The sequence below is a fragment of the Aedes aegypti genome, chromosome 2 (assembly GCF_002204515.2).
Source record: "Aedes aegypti strain LVP_AGWG chromosome 2, AaegL5.0 Primary Assembly, whole genome shotgun sequence".
Lineage (NCBI taxonomy): Eukaryota > Metazoa > Arthropoda > Insecta > Diptera > Culicidae > Aedes > Aedes aegypti.
The window spans coordinates 293,462,065-293,484,874 of record NC_035108.1 but is presented as its reverse complement, the minus strand read 5'-3'; the positions used below and the strand labels follow the sequence as shown (position 1 = coordinate 293,484,874).

General features: G+C 40.9%; 1 protein-coding gene across 3 annotated transcripts in view; it reads right to left on the bottom strand.

The window, feature by feature from the left end:
- Positions 1 to 21,580, bottom strand: part of LOC5564503 (protein lunapark-B) — a 31,747-nt gene extending 10,167 nt beyond the window's left edge. Inside the window, exons 1-6 of one of the 3 annotated variants that reach the window (XM_021845390.1) lie at positions 21,146 to 21,580; positions 20,904 to 21,055; positions 4,265 to 4,494; positions 3,928 to 4,130; positions 3,233 to 3,604; positions 2,972 to 3,169 (exon numbers count right to left, since the gene is read on the bottom strand). In XM_021845390.1, the coding sequence (XP_021701082.1) occupies positions 2,972 to 3,169; positions 3,233 to 3,604; positions 3,928 to 4,130; positions 4,265 to 4,494; positions 20,904 to 20,930 (1,030 nt within the window). In that variant the 5' untranslated portion in view covers positions 20,931 to 21,055; positions 21,146 to 21,580. The remainder of the gene's footprint in view (positions 1 to 2,971; positions 3,170 to 3,232; positions 3,605 to 3,927; positions 4,131 to 4,264; positions 4,495 to 20,903; positions 21,056 to 21,145) is intronic. The other 2 variants (XM_001648797.2, XM_021845391.1) reach the window with 2 other exon arrangements.
- Between the last annotated feature and the right edge of the window lie 1,230 nt (positions 21,581 to 22,810).

The window sequence follows — 22,810 nt, the reverse complement described above, 5'->3', positions numbered from 1 at the left end:
CAGTGAAACTTTATCGCTGATTAAGAGTTCACTGCGGACATTAAATGAACTTGATTCTCAGAAAAGTAACTCATGAACTCATCAACAACTTGAAAGTTTAGAACAAGGTCGAATTGAACTTATTTGGTACATGAAGGTAAAAATCAAACTTAAACGAACTTTATATGAACTATAAAGTCCGGTTAATTACTTAAAAAGTAAGCTGATTAAGCCAAAACATGCCCTTTTATCCAAACTTTTGGTTGCTTGGACAATGTTCAAGCCTACTTGATCTCTCCTTCAAAAAATTGAACTGGAACGCAAACTGAACACGTTCAAATGCAACACTGGTACATACAGTTGTGTTCAGAATAATAGTAGTGAAAGCCGATTTTCATATAGAATATTCAACTTTAACATGCTAAAACTTTGTTCTCCTTTGAGCAAAACGCATGAAATTTTGACAGAGAACTCAAAATATCTTCAATTTTATTATCATTAAATTTGTCATAGTACTGCACACTAAGAAGAAACTAATATTACGTACGTAACGTAAGTTTGATGGCATTAAAAATTAAAAATACGTCATTCTTGAAAAATTACATCCAACGTGACTAAAAATTTTTTGTGATTCGAATAATCTTTAGTCCATTATGACGGAAAGTTACGTCATTTGTGACTTAAGTTTACCTAATTTTACTTGCTTCAATATGTCGGGCATATATGACATAAATTTCAATGATTTTTTCTAAGTGTGTTTAAATTTTTCTTCACTCATCGGCGTTCAACAATTTCTTCCACCCGCTTGAGCCTGTTAAATAAACGTATAAGTAAAAAAAAAAATCTTCCAGATTTACAAATTTATAAATTTGGCAATTTCAACAGATGCTAACTTTTTAACTGGTGTGTTGTGGTGGTTATTCAATCGTTGTACTGGTTTTTAAAGCAGATCGTAAAACGGTTTTATGGCGATCAGCTTAAACTGCAAAAGGTTTTATTTAGTTACTAGTGGTCCCGGCAAACTTCGTCTTGCCATCAAGTAGGCTGTTGAAAAACTCTATGCAAGTCCCGTGTAGAAATGTCAGATTAGTTTTCTCCAGTTTTCCTCACTATCCCGAAGACTTTTTCAAACTTTTTCTTCGCACAAACACGTCGGAGCTCTAGACAAATTCAACAGTGAAAGAATCATGTAAAACCAATCACCCGTTCTCAAGCCATTTCGTGACATACAAACATCATTCCATTTTTATTTATATAGATATTTACATCCACTATTGCATTAATTATACATACAATTTTCATTTTTGCTTTCTATTAACTTCAAGTAATTTTTATCTTCTAGATTTACAATGCTCTTCACTGACAAAACTCCTAATTTGACTGCGGAGCTATATATTGTTTTAAACTTTTCTATTGATGACATGATTTAAACTACCAGAGCCAATAAGGTCAAAATAATAACCTTTTTTAAAATCCAGCAAAAATTCACCATCGCAAACAAAGCTGAAGGACCACTCTGGTCAACCACTTAAATTGTTGAAAATCATTTCCCTGTAAAAACTATTAAGAAATAAACATGACTTTAAAGCAATGCAAAATTCTATTGATGATAAGATTTCATAGGGTAACCAACTATGACTGCAGCGCCAAAACTCAGCCAGAGTGTCCGCATATTATCCGTACAAATTCCTACATGGTTTAATGTCTTGACATATTATATTCATTCATGTCTGATTTCAGATATTTGAAAAACCAAGCCAAATGAGTGCCATTTTCTAAGATTTTTAACGAGAAAGAAATGAAAATTTTCTATTTCCAGTTTAACCTATTAAATCAAAAACCTACCGATCGCCGCAAACACAAATAAAAAATTTAGATTAGTGTAATTAAGAATTTAGGGAAAAACGATCTCTTGATTGCCTAGCGACCCTCGAGAAATATGACTTCAAATATAATGAGAATGGTTTACAAATAAAATGTTACTGTTTTTTTATATTTCCCTGAACAACATTTTCGATATCAGTGACTATACTAACTGAACTTTAGTGCTCTCAAAAAGAGACATGATTTTTTTTGTTTTAAATAGAAATTTTCTAATTATTAAATCACGACTGTATGTATATAACTGCAATTTTTTTTGCATGATTTGGGAAATCCGCGATTTTCGCGACAGAATTTTATTCACCCGCGATTTTCGCGCTTGGCTGGCCAAATCCGCTACAAATCCGCGAAAATCGCGAAATCCGCGAGAATCGCGAAATTCGCGCCTGTTATAACAGCCCTGCAAATGCAATTTCGAGTTCAATGAGAAGGATGTAAAACCCCTCCCCACTACCTACCTAAGTCCGTGCAAGTATAGATACCATCTTTTTCTTTTTGGCATTACGGCATCACTGGGATAGCCCCAGCCTTTTCAAAGAGTTATTTGGAAAACTAATTATAATTTTTCAAAACTTTCGATAGCTGTAATAATAATAAGAAATAATAATGCCAAATATTGGAATGATTCCTAATTTGACGATAATAGGAATGTTCAAGTAGACTTAAATTGAGCTCATCCTTAGGGTGCTAATCTTGCCCAGTCTATCCCTACTTGTTTTTGAAAATGTGTATGTTGCGGCGCTTATATTAAATCCACATCCAGCGGCGGCGGTAACGCGCAGAAGATATGCGCGCAATTCAAACGCAACGTCAAAATTCAAGTAGGCTTGGAATTTTTCGTCCTTCAAGGACACAAATGTTTCAAATTTGCTAAATCTGAAACATTTGGTGATTTTCATTATCACTGCGACGGTATATCGACATTTTCAGATAATCGCATTACGTGGATGTATTTGCAGAGCACAATAAAATAAAGATATTTCGGATACAATGCATAAAAAATCAAATATTCTTCCGAAAATCGCACTATCAAAGTAATTCCATTTTACGATATTACCTTTTATAAAACACCGTTCCCGAATGATTTCGTTCTTAATGTAATTATACTTACATTCCGCTGATGTTTCTTCGCTAGCACTTCCTTCGGCAGCAGATTCCTCTGACTCCTCTGCCTTAAGTTTTCTTTGTGCCAGAGCTACTTCGAACGGTAGCTTCGGCGCCTGTGGCCGTTGTTTCTTGGCATGATTGTAAACCCCACAGAAGGCACACCGGAATGGCGAATATTCGTATTCTTCTTGCAGGGCCATACCTGGAAAGGGTGTAAGTAATATAGCAACCACTAACCCAGTACAAATGTTTGCAAAAAGCTTACCGTTGTGCATGAGGCAATGCTGGCAGATCATGGCGAAGCGACTACTGGGCCCATCACCCACCAGGTAGTCCACCATCTTTTCGATGACCCCCTTCTCGCTGTGGTTGATGATGGGATAGGGTGTCCGTCGATATGGCATACTTTGAGGATTGGGGCCAGCCGATTGCGGTTGATGGAATGAAGTTTGCATATTCGGATTAGGGAGCCTCATATTCGCATTCACTCCCATCGGTGTGTTGGGCTGCATCTGTGGTCGCATCGGCGTCATCTGCTGTTGAGTCGGAGCAGATTGTGGTCCATGAGCAGCTCTCGCCGGGACTGGACCTTTTGGTGTTCCCGCCATCGGTTGGGGAGCTTTCATCGGCGATATCCCTAGGATCGGGGAATAGGAAATTAGGGGTCAATACCTACAGTGCTGTTCTGAATAATAGCAGCGCATATAGTTTTGTATATTCAATTTTGAAACCACAAAATTTAAAATTTATCTGAGCCCCTGTCAAAAAATAAGATATACTCGACTCTCAATAACTCGGTTTTCAATCCCTTCAAATTTATATACATTGTGCTCTCCATAACTCGAATGGACTACTTCTTGATTGTAAATGAAAAATGTTTGTAACATCCTGAACTACTGTTTGAAGGTTGAGTTACCGAAGTTTTCTGACAAAGTGTAAAGTGCCCCCACCCATACTTACCACTCATATCCTGAGTCGGCGTTGTTTTTAGAGGCTTGTCTCCGAATTTGTTCAATATATCCACCGCTACCTTGTAGGTTTCCTTATCCATTACCTTCTCGAGAATCTTCTTCTTCTGGGCCCGAAGCACTTTGAGTTCGTTTGTGTTGCTCACCACTTTTTGCTCGAAGTACCATGCCAGCACTTTTTTGATTAATGTGATGCTGCAAAAGGAGAAAACGAATTAGATCATTTTTCCAATTATGCAATTAGCGCGAAAAATTGTTCAATCTATAGGTATATGTTTCCTGACGATGGGAAATTGATAATTAGAGGCTGTTATTTATTTGAATCTTACATCATCGGGCAGATGAGCAGCGGCAGCGAGTGGATGATACGTTCGTTCCATGTTGGCGGGAAAAACACAAAGTAGAACACCGCAAACGATATCACGTACAGGCCAATCGAGATGACCAGGAAGTTGGCCACGAAGCGCTTCTGCCGCTGTTGGGTGGTGATTGTGTACTCTTCGATGTCTCTTATCTTTTCCTCCAGGTTCTCCAACAGCTCGTAGGTGGTTTTCTCTTTCTGTAACGATCGGATGGAAGCGTGTCAGTGATGAAGGTTGTTTTCATGGAATAAACGAATGGGGTAAAATCAGCTGGTAAATTAGCGCATGCTCGAATCAAGGAGATGCAAGCCAAAAGTGAATGTGCACCATGACAAACGGAATTTTTCGTTTAACGTAATTAATGCATACATGCACTGCGCCCGAAAAAAATGTATTATTCATTACCAATGAATCAGTTCGAGACGCATTCCAAGGCATTGGACGTCGCGATTTAAACATTGGGGAAACATAAAGCTTCTACTCAAACATTGATTAGATTCTATTCAATTCAGATCAGGATCTCAGGGCTTCAATTTTAGAATAAAACCGTTTCTTACAATTAAAAGTTATATTTACCAAAGTCGCCCTCTCAAATTTATGGATTCTACCCCTTAAAATCTTTCTGGCATCACTGATTGCTTTCAATCGTGTTTACTTTGAAGCGGAATATTTGGTTACGTTTTTATCGTTTTGTGAAGTGTGTAAATTCGTGATCCGTCGCTCAACCCTTTTATGTATATGACAACATTGAACTGTGGCTAGAATATTGTACAGATACTGTGCCTTAGTGGAAAATAAGTGTTGTGATTCCTGGTCGAGTGCTGACAAAAACATTCCCCTTACCTGCCCCCCATCGCAATTTTTTCCGTGATCAGCGACATCTTCCGGAAAATATTGGGACTACAAATTGCTTGCAATAATCCAATCCAAGTGCTATTTTCACCACCGTCACCCACCTTCGCATCGTTCCTCGCGCAGCCTACTTAAAGGCGCATTCGATCAAGTTCTTAATCATGGACTGCGCCAAATGCACCATGAAAATTGCGGGAATCGAATCACCCGTTGTCTGTCGTGGCTACTGTGGCAGCGTTTTCCACATGACTTGTGCTGGTGTTTCACGTGCTCTTACGGACTACTTTGCGAAACATCGGAAGAATCTCTTCTGGATGTGTGACAAATGTGCAGATCTTTTTGAAAATTCACATCTGCGGGCCATAACGAAACAAGCAGACGAGAAATCTCCGTTAATGTCATTGACCAATGCCATCACGAATCTTCAAACGGAAATACAGAAGATTTCGTCGAAACCTGCATCAACGATGTCATCTCCGAACCGTTGGCCAATGATTAGCGAAATGACACGAGCCAAAAAACGACCTCGAGGATTTGACTCTTCAGAATGTCAATCTGGTTCAAAACAACTGAATCAGAATGTAGTATCCGTACCCGTAAGCGAAAAACCAGCTGCCAAATTTTGGCTATATTTATCCCGTATCAGACTAGATGTGACGAATGAAGCGATCGCCGCTATGGTGAAAGCAAACCTGGAACTTGACACCGATCCAGCCGTTGTTAAATTAGTAGCCAAAGGGGCGGACACAAGCAACATGTCTTTTGTGTCATTCAAAGTTGGCCTTGATCCTTCATTGAAAGATAACGCGCTTGATCCTTCCACTTGGCCAGAGGGAATCATGTTTCGTGAGTTCGAGGACTACAGTTCTCAAAAATTTCGGAGAGCGCCAACAGTAAGCCCTGGATTATCACCGTTAGCAACAACCGCAACGATAACTGTCAATTGAATGCTCATCTACCTTTGCCGGGATGCACCTGCGAAAGCTGTAAGGAAGGCCTTATCCCACCCGAAACAGTCGCACCATTCACTATTCACCATCAACGACTATATCCATACAATTTAGTCAGTTCCTGCCATCAAAGTCATCCCGGTCCTGTTTTCGCGGAAAAGGGAGAGGCCTTCCGGACCCCTCTCGCAGGCAAGTATCTAAATTATGCATCTCCCATCGTACCTGAAGTATTCTCGGATTTCAGTAATGCTAACTGTGAAAGAGCCTATTTCGGTGGCCAACCTGTTTTTGGAAACCTGATGGTCGATTCCCCCGTTCTTATTTGGGCCCCCCGACGTGCACTACATCATGATCCACCGTTCTTCAATCAACATTCGCCGGGATGCACCTGCGAAAGCTTCATGGAAGACTCCAACCCACCCGAAACAGTCGAGCCAATCAACGAATATTCGCCTTATTTGCATCACCCGATCAGTTCCTGCCAACATAGACATCCCGGTCCTGTTTTCGTGGAAAGGGGAAGGGTCTTCCAAACTCCAACCGCAGGCAAGTATTCTAATTGCTCATCCCTTCATCTGCCTGAAGTGCTTTTGGATACCCACAGAACACATTTCGATGCTGCTGATGCAAATGACGGAACACCTGAAGGCACGCAGCATTCCGTGGAAATCCACCATTCTGACGTACAGTGCGCAACACAGCAACATTCTGGTCATCAGCAGGGATTAGCTACTATTCCCGTAAACAGACAATCAACGCCAATCGATCGCTTTCTGAGCGTATACTACCAAAACGTTAGGGGAATTCGTACTAAAACCAATACTCTTCGCCTTATGCTAAGCAGCTGTGACTACGATGTCATCGTCTTTACCGAAACATGGCTTCGGCAGGATATCGCCGATAGCGAAATCTCCTCTGAATATAATATCTTCAGATGCGATCGTAGCACGGCAACAAGCGAATTTTCGAGGGGTGGCGGTGTACTAATCGCTGTCAAGACTGCTCTTCAATGTAGTACACTTGAACTAAGTGACTGCGGTCAACTCGAACAGATGGTAGTTCGCATCAAGCTTGCCAATCGATCACTCATCATCGTCGCTATATACCTTCGACCAAACTCCATTCCAGCTAGTTACATCGCTCACACCAACGCCATCCAAACTCTTTGCGATATGATTTCAGACACCGACATCATACTAGCTCTAGGCGATTACAATCTTCCTAACCTTCAGTGGCAGTTTGACGAAGATATCAATGGCTATTTACCGACGAATGCTTCTAGCGAACAGGAAGTTATTTTGACCGAATCTTTTTCCACTAGTGGCCTCATTCAGTTGAACTCTATAAGCAACTCTAATGGTAGAATCCTAGACTTGGCATACGCAAACACTCCTGACTACATCGAACTCATCGACCCACCTTTGCCCCTGATAAAAATGGACGATCATCACAAACCGTTCATTTTACGACTTGACACACGGTACACTTCACCATGTTTTGACAACGTCCCAGTGGATGCCACGGCTCTCGACTTCAAGCGATGTGATATTGATGTGCTTCGCTATAAACTCTCCTCAATCGGTTGGATCCATCAACTCAGCTGTTCTTCTGTGGACGAAACGGTGTCTGCTTTCTACAATATATTGCACGGCATATTCGATGAATGCGTGCCTCATCGTCGGCTTGCTCCAGCTATCGTCAATCGTAAACCTTGGTGGACAGCTGCGCTCCGTCATATGCGTAACAAGTTACGAAAAACTCGGAATCGATTCTTCGGCGATCGAACTGATGCAAATCGAATTGCACTTCATCAGCTGGAAACTGACTACAACGACTTGCTTTCATCGACCTATGCAGAATATGTAAACAACATCCAATCCAACTTGAAGCAGAATCCATCCTCGTTTTGGTCATTTGTCCGAGCACAGAAGTCATCTAAACGCACTCCATGCAACGTCGAATACAACGGACAAACAGCAAGCTCAGCCAAAGAGGCGGCAAACCTATTTGCCAACTTTTTTCAAAGCGTGTTTCGAGATTCTTCTCCAGCATCCAGATTCCACCATCTTCCATCATATGACGTCAACTTGCCGGATTTCCGGTTCTCCGCCGGGGAAGTCTTAGAACTGCTCCACTGTCTCGATGCATCCAAGGGACCAGGGGTAGACGGACTACCACCATCGTTTATCAAGAGTTGTGCACACGAGCTGGTCACTCCAGTAGCGCTGATCTTCAATCGCTCTTTGACAGAGGGTACATTCCCGGCTATGTGGAAAACTGCAAGAATGATAGCAATCCACAAAGGAGGATCCATCAATCAAGTCGAGAACTACAGGGGCATTTCGATACTTTGCTGCCTTGGTAAAGTGTTCGAGACTGGTGTTCGTAGATATTTATACAATGCCGCAAAACCCTTCATCAGCGAATTCCAGCATGGCTTCGTCGAAAATCGGTCAACAACGACAAATTTGATGGAATATGTCAACACTCTGTTTCCTGCAGTGGAATCACGATGCCAAGTTGACTCTGTGTACGTGGACTTTTCTAAGGCCTTTGACCTGGTTCCGCATAACCTGCTTATTGAAAAACTGCGTCATTTGGGCTTTCCGCATTGGATCACTGACTGGCTTAATTCTTATCTCACAGACCGCAAAGCGTTTGTCCAAGTTAACCAGCAAGTTTCGAATCATTTCTCCATCCCTTCCGGAGTTCCACAAGGGAGTGTGCTTGGTCCTCTAATATTCGTCCTGTTTATCAACGATCTAGCAGACCGAGTGTCTTCAGGAAAATTATTCTTTGCTGATGACCTCAAAATGTTCCGGATTATCGCTTCCGCCTTAGACTGTACAGCCTTGCAAAATGATATCGATCAACTTCTGGACTGGTGCCAAGAAAATGGAATGTTCGTCAACATAAAAAAGTGCAAAGTTATCACTTTCACTCGATGTCATACTCCTATTTGTTTTTCCTACAAAATCGGTTCAGCCTCACTTGACCGGGTTGATTCTATTCGTGACCTGGGAGTGATAATGGATAGCAGATTGAATTTCAACGAACATATCTCATTGGCGGTATCCAAAGCGTTTTCTGTACTTGGTTTCGTTCGCCGTCATTCAACGTTCATCACCGATATCTACGCTCTAAAAGCCCTGTACTGTTCTTTAGTTAGAAGTATACTGGAATATGCCGCCCCAGTGTGGGCCCCGCACCAAGTAACACAGATTTTGAAAATCGAGCGTGTGCAAAAGTATTTCATTAGGTTTGCTCTTCGTCAACTCCCCTGGGAAAACTCTTCAGAACTGCCCCCATACAACTCGCGCTGCCTGTTAATCGACCTGGAGACGCTTTCCGCCAGGCGCACAAAGCTGCAACGCGTTTTTATATTTGATTTGCTCTCAAATCGCATTGACTGTTCTGCTCTGCTTAATAGTCTCAATATAAATGTCCCTTCTCGCATCCTTCGAAGCCATAATGCATTGGTTCTCCCTGTTAGTAGGACGAATTACGGGTTCAATAATCCATTTTATGTTTGTATTCGTGCTTTCAACACTATATTTCATCTGTTTGACTTTGATATAAGTAAAAATGTATTTGTTAGTAGGATTAAGAATATAGCGTAGAATAGCGTACAGTCTGTACGGCTAAGGCCGAAGACGAAGAATAAATAAATAAATAAATAAATAAATAAATAAAAAGCCACGGAATTGTTATCAAAAGTTATCTTCTCATAAAATAAACATATTTTCAGCAAAAAACCAAAAGTCTTTGGAACGGATAAAAAAATGAAAATTTGTCGTCGATATCTGGCAGTTTTATAGAACTAATTTTACATGCCATTAGAGCAAAATTCACGTTAGTTGATTCCTTGAAATCTCTTCTATTATCAAGGGGGTTTCCCTTCTTATGAGTACGAGTTATTCTTTCACATCATGTATTTTCAACTCTCTATACATTATCAACCGGTATTACATGATATTAAATCAACGATTTGTTCATCTATAATATTTAATTTTAGTAGAGTTTGTATCTTTTGACAGATACGCGTATTTCGAGAGAGTAAGTGAGAAGGTAAAACCAGCACATGCACTGTATGTGAGCAATTTTCGCTGAATTGCGCAAGTGGTGTGCAGAGTGCACATACATTACCCTTAGTCATAGCTCCTTATCTCCCCTGCACCACCTTTAGGTATTTTTTCGGGGAGGGGCCAGTGCATATAACACTTAAAACATGTAGTAGAAGTAGCCTATGCAAACTGCATCTTCTAACTGACTTAAATAATGTTATAGGGGACCAGCCTCGACAGGGATACTCCTCTAAAACCAACTCTTATCGCCGCATCATAGGCGCTGCAGTTCTAGCATAATGTGAGTTACAGTTACTGCATTCGAGCTTTCGGCATTCACACTATGTTGTAGGGGGTGTTCTCTCCGTTCACTTCCCCATGGTTTGTTTCATACCAATCTGACCCGGGAAAAAAGGTCCACCACGCCAGAGCCCTGCATTAACGCGGTAAGGGACAAGATACTGTGAGGGGTGCCCAGGTGCCCCACAGGCTCCGTTAATGGCCGAACATCTTTTTCACCCCTTCGACCATTCATTCCTCAGCACGGTTTTTCGCTTGACACCTTGAATTGGGGTTACCCTGTTTGGTGGACTCTTACCACCGGAACCGGTCATCCGTAGTTCTATTCTATAAGCCGGAACTACACAGCAAGCCCGTGCTACTCGTGGGATCCAAAAATGAGTACAATTTCAAAAATAAATCAGAATAGTAGTGGTAGTGCAGGTAGTAGCAGTAGTAGGGAAGCGAACCCCTTCGCAAGAAGTGGGCTAGCTAGATCTCCGTTGAGGAGAGCAGAAGCAGGAGGAGGCAGCAGTGCACGTAGTGCCAGTGCTGGAAACCATATTTCATCTCCGGCTAACGCATCGGGTGAAGTTATGGATGGAGCGTGGTTGATGAGGGCCATCAATAAAAGTAGAGATGGGCTCTCTGCGACTCCATAATTGACTTTGCGTCCTCGAAGTCTAACATCAGCAAGGACCTCAAGCAGGCCTTGTTCAGACTTCGTAAGTCAATGTTGGCGGCCAAGCAGAACCATGCTGAACCCATGGTGACTGTGGCTGCGGCAGAACCCGTGGAATTGAAGGTGCCGAAGTCTACCCAGACGGAACCCTTCGTTTTCGCGGGTAGCCCCAAAAGCGTGGAAGCGAATGCTTACAACAAGCAATCGCAGAAGCGCGCGAGGCAGCCGTCAGGGGAGGAGCTACCCGGCGGCGCTCGTAAGGCCAGGCGGATACTAACCCTGAAAACCGGCAGAAGTGCCGGAAAATCGGCCCCAGCCAGGCGTCCCGGAAAGCCGAGAAGGGTGGGCCCGAAAAGGCTGGCCCCTCATGGAGTGATGGGAACAGGGGGTTGCGACCTTTTAGAGGTCCCAAATCACCACAGGTCAGGGCGGAGCAGGGGGGGGACGCCCCCTGGACAACCGTAGTGGGGAAGAAGAAGAAGAAGAAACAGGAGAATCAGGAGCGCAGCGATACCACGCCTAAGAAAGGTAGGAGGGTAGGTGCCAAGCGCGAAAAGGGTGATGCGATCATCATCAAGACGGAAGAGTCCAAGTACTCGGAAGTCCTGAAGGCGATGCGCAGTGACGCGAAGCTTGCGGATCTAGGAGCCGACGTACGCAGTGTCAGACACACTCTTACAGGTGAAATGATCCTCGAGCTTAAGCGCGACAAGGAGCGCAAGGGCGTCGCCTACAAATAGGCTTAGAAGAAAAAAAAATTCCTTAGGCATTACCCCACGGCACTCTGACATAGACTATCAAAGCATGGCCGTTTTCGAATCTCGATTATCTTTTTGAGAGCTAACTTTGCCTCTCTGAATGCTTTACTGCGTTATTTTTCGCGACATGAATGCACCAACTCGGTGTAAAATGTCGTTAATTAAAAAAAATAAATAAAAATACTGCGTTATTGTCTTTGTGTTTCTATGCGTGTGCGTTGCAATCTTCGTCTAGCCCGAAGACAGATTTCTCGAAGATTTGCAATTGAATCGCACCACCTGTACACCGGCGGCCTGTTCTTTCTAGGAGGGGCTTTTACCGGAATGGAAGTATCACACACTCGTGATATCACAGCACCTAGCTCTTCGCCGTTTAGGTCCTGAATGTTCCGTTCGCTCCTCAGGGCTTCAGTGAGTACTTCGCCGTCGAAACGCGCTGTTTTCCAACCTCGTAATTGGGTCGAGTTACATCGCACTGCCTCCCGCCCGTCTGGTATTATACTATAGCGAATCGATTGATGATCGCTATTAGTATAACCGTCATCAACTCTTTAGATGTGTGCGTTTGAAAATGTGATTTTTGGCTTCGATTCATCTTCACCTTACCTTATCCTGAAAAGGCTTCGTGCCGCGAGCCGAAATGTGTCGGCAGAACATTTGGAACGGTGGCAGAGCTGTACACCCGCCTGAAACGTGAAGCGACAAAAGTCGTTGGTGAATGCGTCAAAAACAAAGTACATGCTGATAGGCGGAACCGAGCGCGACAGAGCCCGCGTGGGAAGCAGTGTTACGATAGACGGAGATACTTTTGAGGTGGTTGATGAGTTCGTCTACCTCGGATCCTTGTTAACGGCTGATAACAACGTTAGTCGTGAAATACGGAGACGCATCATCAGTGGAAGTCGCGCCTACTATGGGCTCCAGAAGAAGCTGCGGTCGAGAAAGATTCACCCCGCACCAAATGTACCATGTACAAAACGCTACTAAGACCGGTGGTCCTCTATGGACATGAAGCATGGACCATGCTGGTAGAGGACCTGCAAGCACTTTGAGAGTTCGAACAAAGGGTGCTCAGGACCATCTTTGGCGGCGTGCATGAGAACGATGTGTGGCGGCGCTAGGCTCTACGGCGAACCCAGTATCCAGAAGTTTGCGAAAGCCGGAAGGATGCGCTGGGCAGGGCATGTTGCAAGACTACCGTACAACAATCCTGCATATATGATGTTCGGGTCGAATCCGGTTGGCACAAGAAGGCGGGGAGCACAGCGAGCGAGGTGGCTTGATCAGGTGCAACAAGGTCTGGAGAGCGTGGGCCAAAATCGAAGTTAGATGAACACAGCCATGGACCGAGTAAATTGGCGTAACATCGTTACGAGAGGTCTTTGTGTAGTCTGATGTATTGGGTTTTAACAACTTTTTAGATCGGCGAGGTTCAACAGTTTTATTCCCAGTATCAGAGTTCCATTTTAATGGAGCATGGTGAGAATCCACAGAAAGGCTCTGGTCCTATAGTAAATGTTCAGATGATCCAACTCTTGCCAGTTCATCTGCTATTTCACTTCCTTCTATTCCTTGATGTCCAGGCACTTAATGAAGAACTTAAGGATTATTGACTGACAATTTCTGAAATAAGAGAATAGCTACATTCCTAATGCATATATTGGAGTGCTTGCATTTTCTTTTTAAATAAATAGAAGCACATTCTAGTAAAGCTTGTATTTCAGCCTGGAAGAGGATTGGCCATCTACCCATTGAGACTGATAACCATACACCGGGACATGTAACACCAGCTCCCACGTGATCGTTTTGTTTGGAACTGTCAGTATAGAAAATTATTGATCCAGAGCGAATTTGTGGTACATACTCCCACATCCCAGACTGAGCGATCCTTTCTATTTTTTTTATTGCACATTTTTCCAATTCTGGGCTCACAATAGCCATGAATATCCAGTGGATCATAGCTAGCAGCAGTCCCCATTTATTTTCAAAAGTTCTTTGACTTATCCATAATTCATTTGCTGCCTTATCGAGTATGTGACTGAGATATAAACTCCAGTTCAATTTACAAGTCTAAAACGACTCCCAGATTTTTAACATTCGATGAAAGTGTAATTAAAGTTCCTCTCATACGAAGATCAGATATCTTTGATGTTCTTTTCTTAGTAAACGTAATGATGCTTCGAGGGTAGATGTCCAGTAGTGTGGGACAAAATTTAGATTGCCGCTACAGTTCACTTTTTGGATTGCATTTAGGACCCATAACAAATATGCGAAATTTCAGCTCGATCGGTGAAACTATATTTACGCGCCAGCCGTTCAAAGCTTGTATGGGATTTACTATGGGAAAACTCACTTTTACATAGAAAAACCGCCATAGGTCGCCATAGTGCTCCATAAAAATGCTGAAAACAGACTTCGATAGGTATTTCTACGATGAATTTAGTTGAAGACCGCGAAACAATCCGACACTTCTGAAAAAAGTTATTCAATGAAAACCTATTGGCAAGGCGACGTTGATTATCAACGTAAAGGAATAACAATAATAACAAAATTGGGCAAAATTTCCGAATAGTTTATGCTTAATAACTTTTTTTTACAAGCATCAGATTCGACAATGTTGTTCATCGTAGAAATACAGTAAAGTGCCCTGATTCAGCGCAGTGCCTAATTCCGCGCATTTCATACAAAATTATTTATATATGGAAATACACATTAATATTTCAGCAACTTTTAATGCTATTCGAGGCTACTTTGATTAGGAATAAGTTTGAATCACAAATAAAAGCAAATAAGGCATTTTTTCGCGGCATAAAAAAATAATCAGTGAAGGCCCGTCGGAGTAGACGTTATTTTTCTAATTTTCTTAGCGTCCGCGCTAAGACTGTAGGACAACAACAAACGCGATTTCTTTAGGGTCCGTGCATATATGACGTAGCATTTTTTCACTGATTTTTTACACCCCCCTCCCCCCTCGTAGCATTTAGTCACAAATGATGATACCCTCCCTAGGAAAATACGTAGCATATCAAGCAACCCCCCCCCCCCCCCCTAAATTTTTAATTTGTTTTCCTCAGCGATTGGGCTAAAATGAAACATTAAAATCCAGAAGTTTCTACACAAATATATAGATTAATTGATATTAAACACTGAAACATCAGTATAATCTGACGAATGATAGTATGATATACCGTAACGCTAAAAAATCCTTTAGAAAATAGTTTGAACGTGCATATTTCCTGTTGAGGTAACATAATTTTGATTCCCAGTAATTTAATTTGTAGTACTTTTGCTATTGTTAAAACTTAAGCAGGTAACAGCTGAAAATGATAAAAAAAAGCTGAAAACCTTGCTCGGATTGATAAAGCTAACAGCACTCATATAGGGTTCGTAATTTTTTATAATATATTGAACAGAAATTTTGTTATATAATAGGCATTTTTTAAACTGTTCGTGGTTGAGAAACAGATTTCAGTGAATATGATCAATAGAATAATTTTATTTTGAATGGATCTTCGTCATTATTTTCTAAATTCAAATCCATTCAGGAAACAGTTGCCAGATAGAGAAAAAATAACAATTGTAATATTTGTAATGTTTCGAAAAATTAGCGATTTTTATGCAACCACCTTTATTAATAGTTCAGCTAAAATTCAACATTGTTCCCCATACTGAAATATTCTTACTTAACTCATAATGAATTAATGAAATAATAAAAAATGTCCTTTCGTTGAATTTCCGAGTGATTTATAAATCTGAACACAGGACAATTTTGATAAAACTCGAATTTAATGTCCTCATTCCAGGCTGATCCATCAAGAGCATTGATATATCAAAACAAATCGATGATTTGACTGAGTGGAGATCTCCTGCAACATTTAACGCACCGATTAAAATTCTCGTTTTACGTGTTTTACTATAATAACGTTAATATTTGCCTAAATGAGCATATTGAATTCTTTTGAAGAATTAAAACTTCAACAGAAAATATGAATAAAACCAAAAATGGTTGATTCTATGTCTTGTAAATAGAAACACAATATTTTCCAAGTCGATAAAGCTTTGATTATTACTTAACTTATTAAGCTTTTAATTTGTTTGTTCATAAATAAAATAGTTTAGACACAAATACAATATATTATTCACATAACGCTACAAGTATTTTCATTAATAAATAAAAAAATTAAAAATAAAATAAAAATAAAGCTTTAAAGCTTTATAAAATCTGTTTGATTGTATTTATCAGGAAAATTTGAAATTTCTTGTAAGTTTTCAACCTGTTCTGAAGATAAATCATCATTTCATAACCCAAGTTTGATAAGTCAGACAAAGAAGATTGATAGGAAGAAAACTGTTTGTCCGTTTTTTTGTAGAGCTACTCTATTAACCAAAATTATTCAAAATGCTACGTCCACTAGTTGGGACCCCTCCCTCCCCCTCGTCACACATCGTCACAAATCCGTGAAGACCCCCCTCCCCCCTAAAATGCTACGTCATTTATGGACGACCCCTTATTAAAAATGTTTTATTTTTTATGCAATATTCCATGGAACTACTTGCTACAGATATGTTTCATGGTGCTTCTATGAAATCTTATCAAATATTAGCATAATTATTGAGTTTTATTCAAAAAAGTATTGCGCGGAATTAGGCCACGTCTTTTTTCATAATGCCCTAATTCCGCACACTGTTCTTCGCATAACAACAGACAAGTAAAACATGCTATATCCGTCTTCACATCTGTCTATTTCTCTGAAAAGTAACTTTATGCATACATACGTTTCATGTACAAGCGGAATATCGGGAAAGCCCACTTAGGCAGCGTCCATAAATGACGTAGCATTTTTGACCAATTTTTGACCCCTCCCCCTTCGTAGCTTATTTTCCCATACTTAATACATGGTTCGCAGCCAAATCGTAGACTCCCCCCTCCCCTCATAAAATGCTACGTCATTTATGGACGGTCCCTTACAGGGAAAAATACCACGTGGTTTATGCACAGCCCCAACAAAATAGTCTATACACACTTAGATTTTTTTCACGAGCTCGGCTGTGCGGATCTCGGTTGAAATTAGCCGAGATTCGGCATTCTGAATTAAGTGTGTACATCTGTGTGCAAAAAATTTACTTAGCATAATGAACCACACATAACATTGGCAATGTATACTTGTTTATGATTCTTATTTATATTATACAATCCATATAGAATTATTGTAAAAACAACATATCATTCACATGTTCAACAGGACGTAATTTGTAGAAGATCCCACAAATTACGACACACTCTCAGGAAATGATTCACGGAAACTTTACGATCTCTACATAATTTACGAAGCCTCCTTAGCTTAGCTTAGCTTAGCTTAGACTGACTACACATATCAATGGTTGCTATTCCGTGATTGACCGAAGTCAGTGAAAATGCACAAAGAATCAACTAAAAGTTCAGCTGGGATTGGCCATAATCTTCTTCAGTGTGCATAATTCAGTGCCTCTATTTATACAAGGTCAATAACGGCGCCGGCCACGTCCTTGCAGTCAGGTGGGATTGAGGGAAGGAATGTTAGTGTGTTACCTTTGCTATTTGGAGACCGTGTTTGCCTCTGCATCTCCACAAAGGTTACTGGGAGGGATGTTTGTTAATGGGGAGGATCGTTGGGTCAAAGGATTCACTTTGATAAGCGATTAGACCATGATAAACAATGATTTGTGAGATATATACATGCTTATACGTAAATATAATTGTTCATATAATTTCTATGTAGAGGAAAATTATGCCGACACTTGAGGTGACTAACCATTCAAAGTTTGTTGAACAAATACCTAAATGTAACATTCCTACAGCTGTCAGTACGAAAGCATGTGTTATTATATTTTACTCATTTGAAAAGAAACAAAAGACTCAATTGGTTGGGACATCATAGAACACTCTTATTCTTATGCCGACACTTACAGTGGCGAACCATCCAAAGTTTGTTGAATAAAGTGAACCTTTCGCAAGTCTACACTTGTAGTGTCGAACCATTCAAAGTTTTTTTTAATTACAAAATTAAAGGTATATAAGGGGTGTTCTGAAAAAAAAAAATGTTAAACATAAATAAATCATGAATCAGAGTTTGTGTCGACACTCATAGTGACGAACCATCCATAGTTTGTTGAAACATCATATTTACATCCCACCATTGTAACCATTAAATGTGCAGTCATACATATTTTATAGATTAGAAATAGTAGCATGAAACGAGCTCACCAATTGATCCGTTATCCTTGACTGAGCAGCCACAATCCACTTTCAGCTTCACTCGTTTGCTCGGCTAGCACTGAAAAAAAAAAAAAAGGCGCGCGACCCGAAAAAAAAAACGGACGACAGCTCGGGCTGCCCAGGAGCAAGCGTCAAGGTCGTCGAAAGATCAAAAAGAACGAACCGATCGCGGCACTTTTTAACTTACTCCAACCGAACTCCCCGATCACGCCACTTTTTCACTTACGAGATCGACGCGCGACATGTTTGATCCTGCCCTCGTCGCTCGCTCCGGCAAAAGTAAGCGTCAAGGTCGAAAGATCAAACAGAACTAACCGATCGCGGCACTTTTTCACTTACTCCAACCGAACTCCCCGATCACGCCACTTTTTCACTTACGAGACCGACGCGCGACATGTTTGATCCTGCCCTCGTCGCTCGCTCCGGCAAAAGCAAGCGTCAAGGTCGAAAGATCAAACAGAACTCTCTACATAATTTACGAAGCCTCCATACAAAAAGTATGATAATACGGGGGAGAGGGATTGAAAATGGCCATATTTTGTGTGACGTAATTTATGGATGACCCTTAGGTTCTTCTGAGGTTTCTTTTTGCTTAAAAAGTAAGTTTCAGTTACACGTGGCATTAGTGGATACCATTAATTGATTTGCTTAAAACCCTTTGATTCCAAGCAATAATGCGAACTGGTCCTTGTATTGTATGAACAGTGCAGTTTGCTACAAAGCAAAGCCATGCTGAAGGTGCCTGGGTTCGATTCCCGGTCGGTCCAGGATCTCGTAGTGGAAATTTCTTTGACTTCCCTGGGCATGAGGTATCATCGTGCCTGCCACACGATATATACGAATGCAAAAATGGCAACTTTGACAAAGAAAGCTTCAGTTAATAACTGTGAAAGTGCTCATAAGAACACTAAGATGAGAAGCAGGCTCTGTCCCAGTGAGGACGTTAATGCCAAGAAGAAGAAGATGGGGGTTTTTTCTCGACCGAATTGTGTAAAACTATGCAATAAGAAGCATATTTAAGCCAAATATGAGCTCAGTAGATTTCGAAAGAGTATTTCATTTCTAAACTTTCCAGTTCAGTGAATAAAATAATTAAATTGTTAGATTCTATGGGATAATTTCACACCATAAAATAGGGTGCTCATATCACCCCATCGACAGAAGAATCGACGAAAAATTCATTAGTGTTTTTTTAAGACGACGGAAATCGTGCGTATCTAGTGTATTGATCTAAAAATTTCAATTATTACGACTTTTCTTAAGATGGCCAAATTGCCCCACTTTCCCCTAGACGAAATTTACACGTACCAATGCAACGGTTTTGGTTATCTTTATTTCATGTGATATAGACAAAAAGTTAATAAAAAAAAACAACGTAGACTAAAAAGTTACGGTTCATACAAAACTCTACGTTTTCTCATACAAAAAGCGTTACGGAAGGGGAGGGGGTTGAAAATTTTCAATTTTAAGTGTTACGTAACTAATGGATGCAGCCCCAATATCAAAATTAATGTTAATTTGATTGTTTCATGAGTGCGCGGAATTAGGCATTCTTCTGCGCGGAATATGGAAAAGCGTTTAAAAAATGCGCGGAATTAGGCAATTTCAACGAGTGAACTATTTCAAAAAAAATCACAATTCTAAATTATGAATACAGTCTAGTTTATATTTTTCCCATAATCTTGAATAGATTTGCTAGCGATCCACCCATAAAGCTTTTTTGTTGATGCAATACTAATTTTTAATTAACAATTTGAATCGTTTTATTCCTTAACTGCGCTGAATTACGGCACTTTACGGTACCTACCGAGATCTGTGTTCAGAATTTTTATAGAGCACTATGGGCGACCTATGGCGATTTTTCTTTGCAAAAGTGAGTTTTCCCTAGTAATCCTTTATCCAGCTTTTTACTAGCGCTAATGGCTGCCGATAGCAGGCTCTCTTTCTGGTAGGAATCGCTCGATTTGACGTTTGGCATGGGTCCGCTCAATATAAAACGACCCAAGCCAAACGTCAAATAGACCAATCCATACCAGAAAGTGAGCCTGTTTGCGGCAGCCATTAGCGCTTTTAAAAAGCTGGATAAGAGAGATTCGCGGAAGCTGACATTTCTGTCAAAGTGTGAGCCAATCGAGCAGCGAGAGCTGTCAAAGTGTGAGCCAAACGAACATGCGTTATGTTTGTTTTGATTTTTTCTTGAGGAGTAATGTAATCCACTTGAAATTATTTCGGTAAAAGTAATTTTGCATGAAGCAAAACAAATAAATATTTATCTTTTTAAATTTTTGTCAATGCGATTTTTAGTTGTTGATTTTTTCGGCTGTTTATTAGTTTGGATATGTAGCTCAAAGATCTATAACAAAACAAAATACACTTTTTAGCAATAAGAAAGTCATGTCCGTGTTACAATATTATTCTCGACGTCGAGCAAAATCAGCACTGCTGGTCTGTTGCCAAATCATTCCATTTTACTTCCGCTTATCTCTCTATAAAGGATTACTAGTTTTCCCATAGTAAATACCATACAAAGTTTGGACGGCTGGCGCGTAAATATAGTTTCACCAATCGAGCTGAAATTTTGCACAGTTGTTATGGATCCTAAATGCAATGCAAAAAGTGTACTGGAGCGGGAATCTAAATTTTCCCCCACACTAGGTGAAAGAACATAGTACCCGTTACCAGCCCTGTCGTGCTTGTTTCGCTCCCCATTCCCCCTAACAAGTGCGCGATAGTCATGATACCAATAGAACAAAAATATTACTCACCCGAAATCGTGAAAATATAGCCCCCATGGTTCCGTTTGTGTGATCTGCTCTGCTGATTCAAAAACTACGTCAATCGATCGAATAAATCAAGTGCTCCAAAATGCCATCAAGCGCCACTCACTGATCATCGGCCACCACGATATTTTCCTTTTCTGCAAAAAGGCAATCTAATAATAACACTATCCATGAACGAAAACCATCGCCATCGAAAAGGCTGAACAATCCAAAAATAGAGCTCTCACTCTCGTATCAGTAATAGTAATTCCTTTCGCTTCTGAAACTTCGGCGTTTTGGCTTTGACCGTCTTTCTACAGGCCACTCACGTTTGCACTTTGATTTCTCTCTTTCCGGTCTCGAAGTCCTCCGGTGTCCTCTTCCTGGCCCTGGGGGAAGGTCAAACTACTCTTCTTGTTTTCTTCTCTTCGCACCTTATCAGAGTCCCGGATTCTGCAAGCTCCGATCAAAAAATTTCGCTTTACGCTGCCGAATCACTACCTCTTATCACACACGACGAATTAACTGATTCGATAAATAAATATGCACCGAACACTCACCTTTGCGTGGCGTAGCTTTTTTTGTTTTTGCTAGCTTTTGGATTTTTCACTTTTTGCCAACACAGAGTCCAGCGTCAGCCGCCGTTTTTTGATGATGATGATGTGCAAATGCAAATGCGAAGCAGAGGCGAAAGAGGGATTTTTGTATTTTTTTGTTTTGTCTTTTGATCTGTCAAACGCAAAAAACGGTCAAAATATCAACCGGTTCGGCAGGGTTGCTACAGTAGAATCCTGATTTTTGAGACTACACATTCTACGAAGCAGCTGTGCAGATTTTTGGAAAATTTACTTGGCATTCCTGCTATTTATATTTTTTTTACTTAACTCGTTTATTTGGAAGGATCAGATGCCGTAGGGCATAACAGAGCCGAAATCTTTTCTTGTTTTACATTGTTTACTTTTTAAATATTGTATTTATTTTAAAAACTATGTTAGTTTGGGGAAGTTTTAAGGTTAGTGAATATATTTATACATCAGGTATCAAAATAAAAGGCCCAAACGCAATGATAGCGGAACGGCAACGGAATGCGGAACCGGTTCGCCAGCATGAACTATAATCAGCTTGTCGACTCAGTGTTGATCCAATTTCATTCGTTGTCAGCTCAGTCGAGATGTTGTGATTCATGCTGGCGAACCGGTTCCGCATTCCGTTGCCGTTCCGCTATCATTGCGTTTGGGCCTAAAGGACTTAAACCGACTTCGTAAAATATTTGAATTCATTTGAAACTAATTTTCCCAGGGGGTGGGAAACTCGGCACACTGTGCCCGGCACAGTATTCGGCACAGTTCAGCACATCTGGGCACCCTTCTAATCGACAGTTTATTTTTCTTTCCGCTGATTGGATTTGACAGCTGAAACTTTGTTTTTACTAACCACAGCAAATGGTCGTGCGGCTCAACCAGATTGTTGTTATGCCGAATTTGTTTGGTAAGTACAAAATGAAGAATACGGTGCAGGAGACCTTTCTGTGCCACCATCCGACGATGGCAATCTAATGAATGCGTCTCTGCTATGGGGTCATTCAAATATTACGTAACGCAAAATTTGTCAATTTTAGACCCCCTCCCACCCCCACGTAACAACTTTTGTATGGAACATTTTAAATTTTTGTATGGACCGTAACGCTATGTAAGACCCCCTCCCACCCCTTGTTGCGTTACGTAATATTTGAACGGCCCCTATGCAGGTATACATAATCGCACCTCGTGGTAACCCGCACAAACGTATCCACGACGGGAACCGAAACATCGTGATCACCGAGATTCCAAACGGAGCTACAAATTTCAAAGTGGTCCTACCCAACATCTTGTCGGATTTGATTGTGACTACTGAAGAGGACCTGGAAGAGGAAC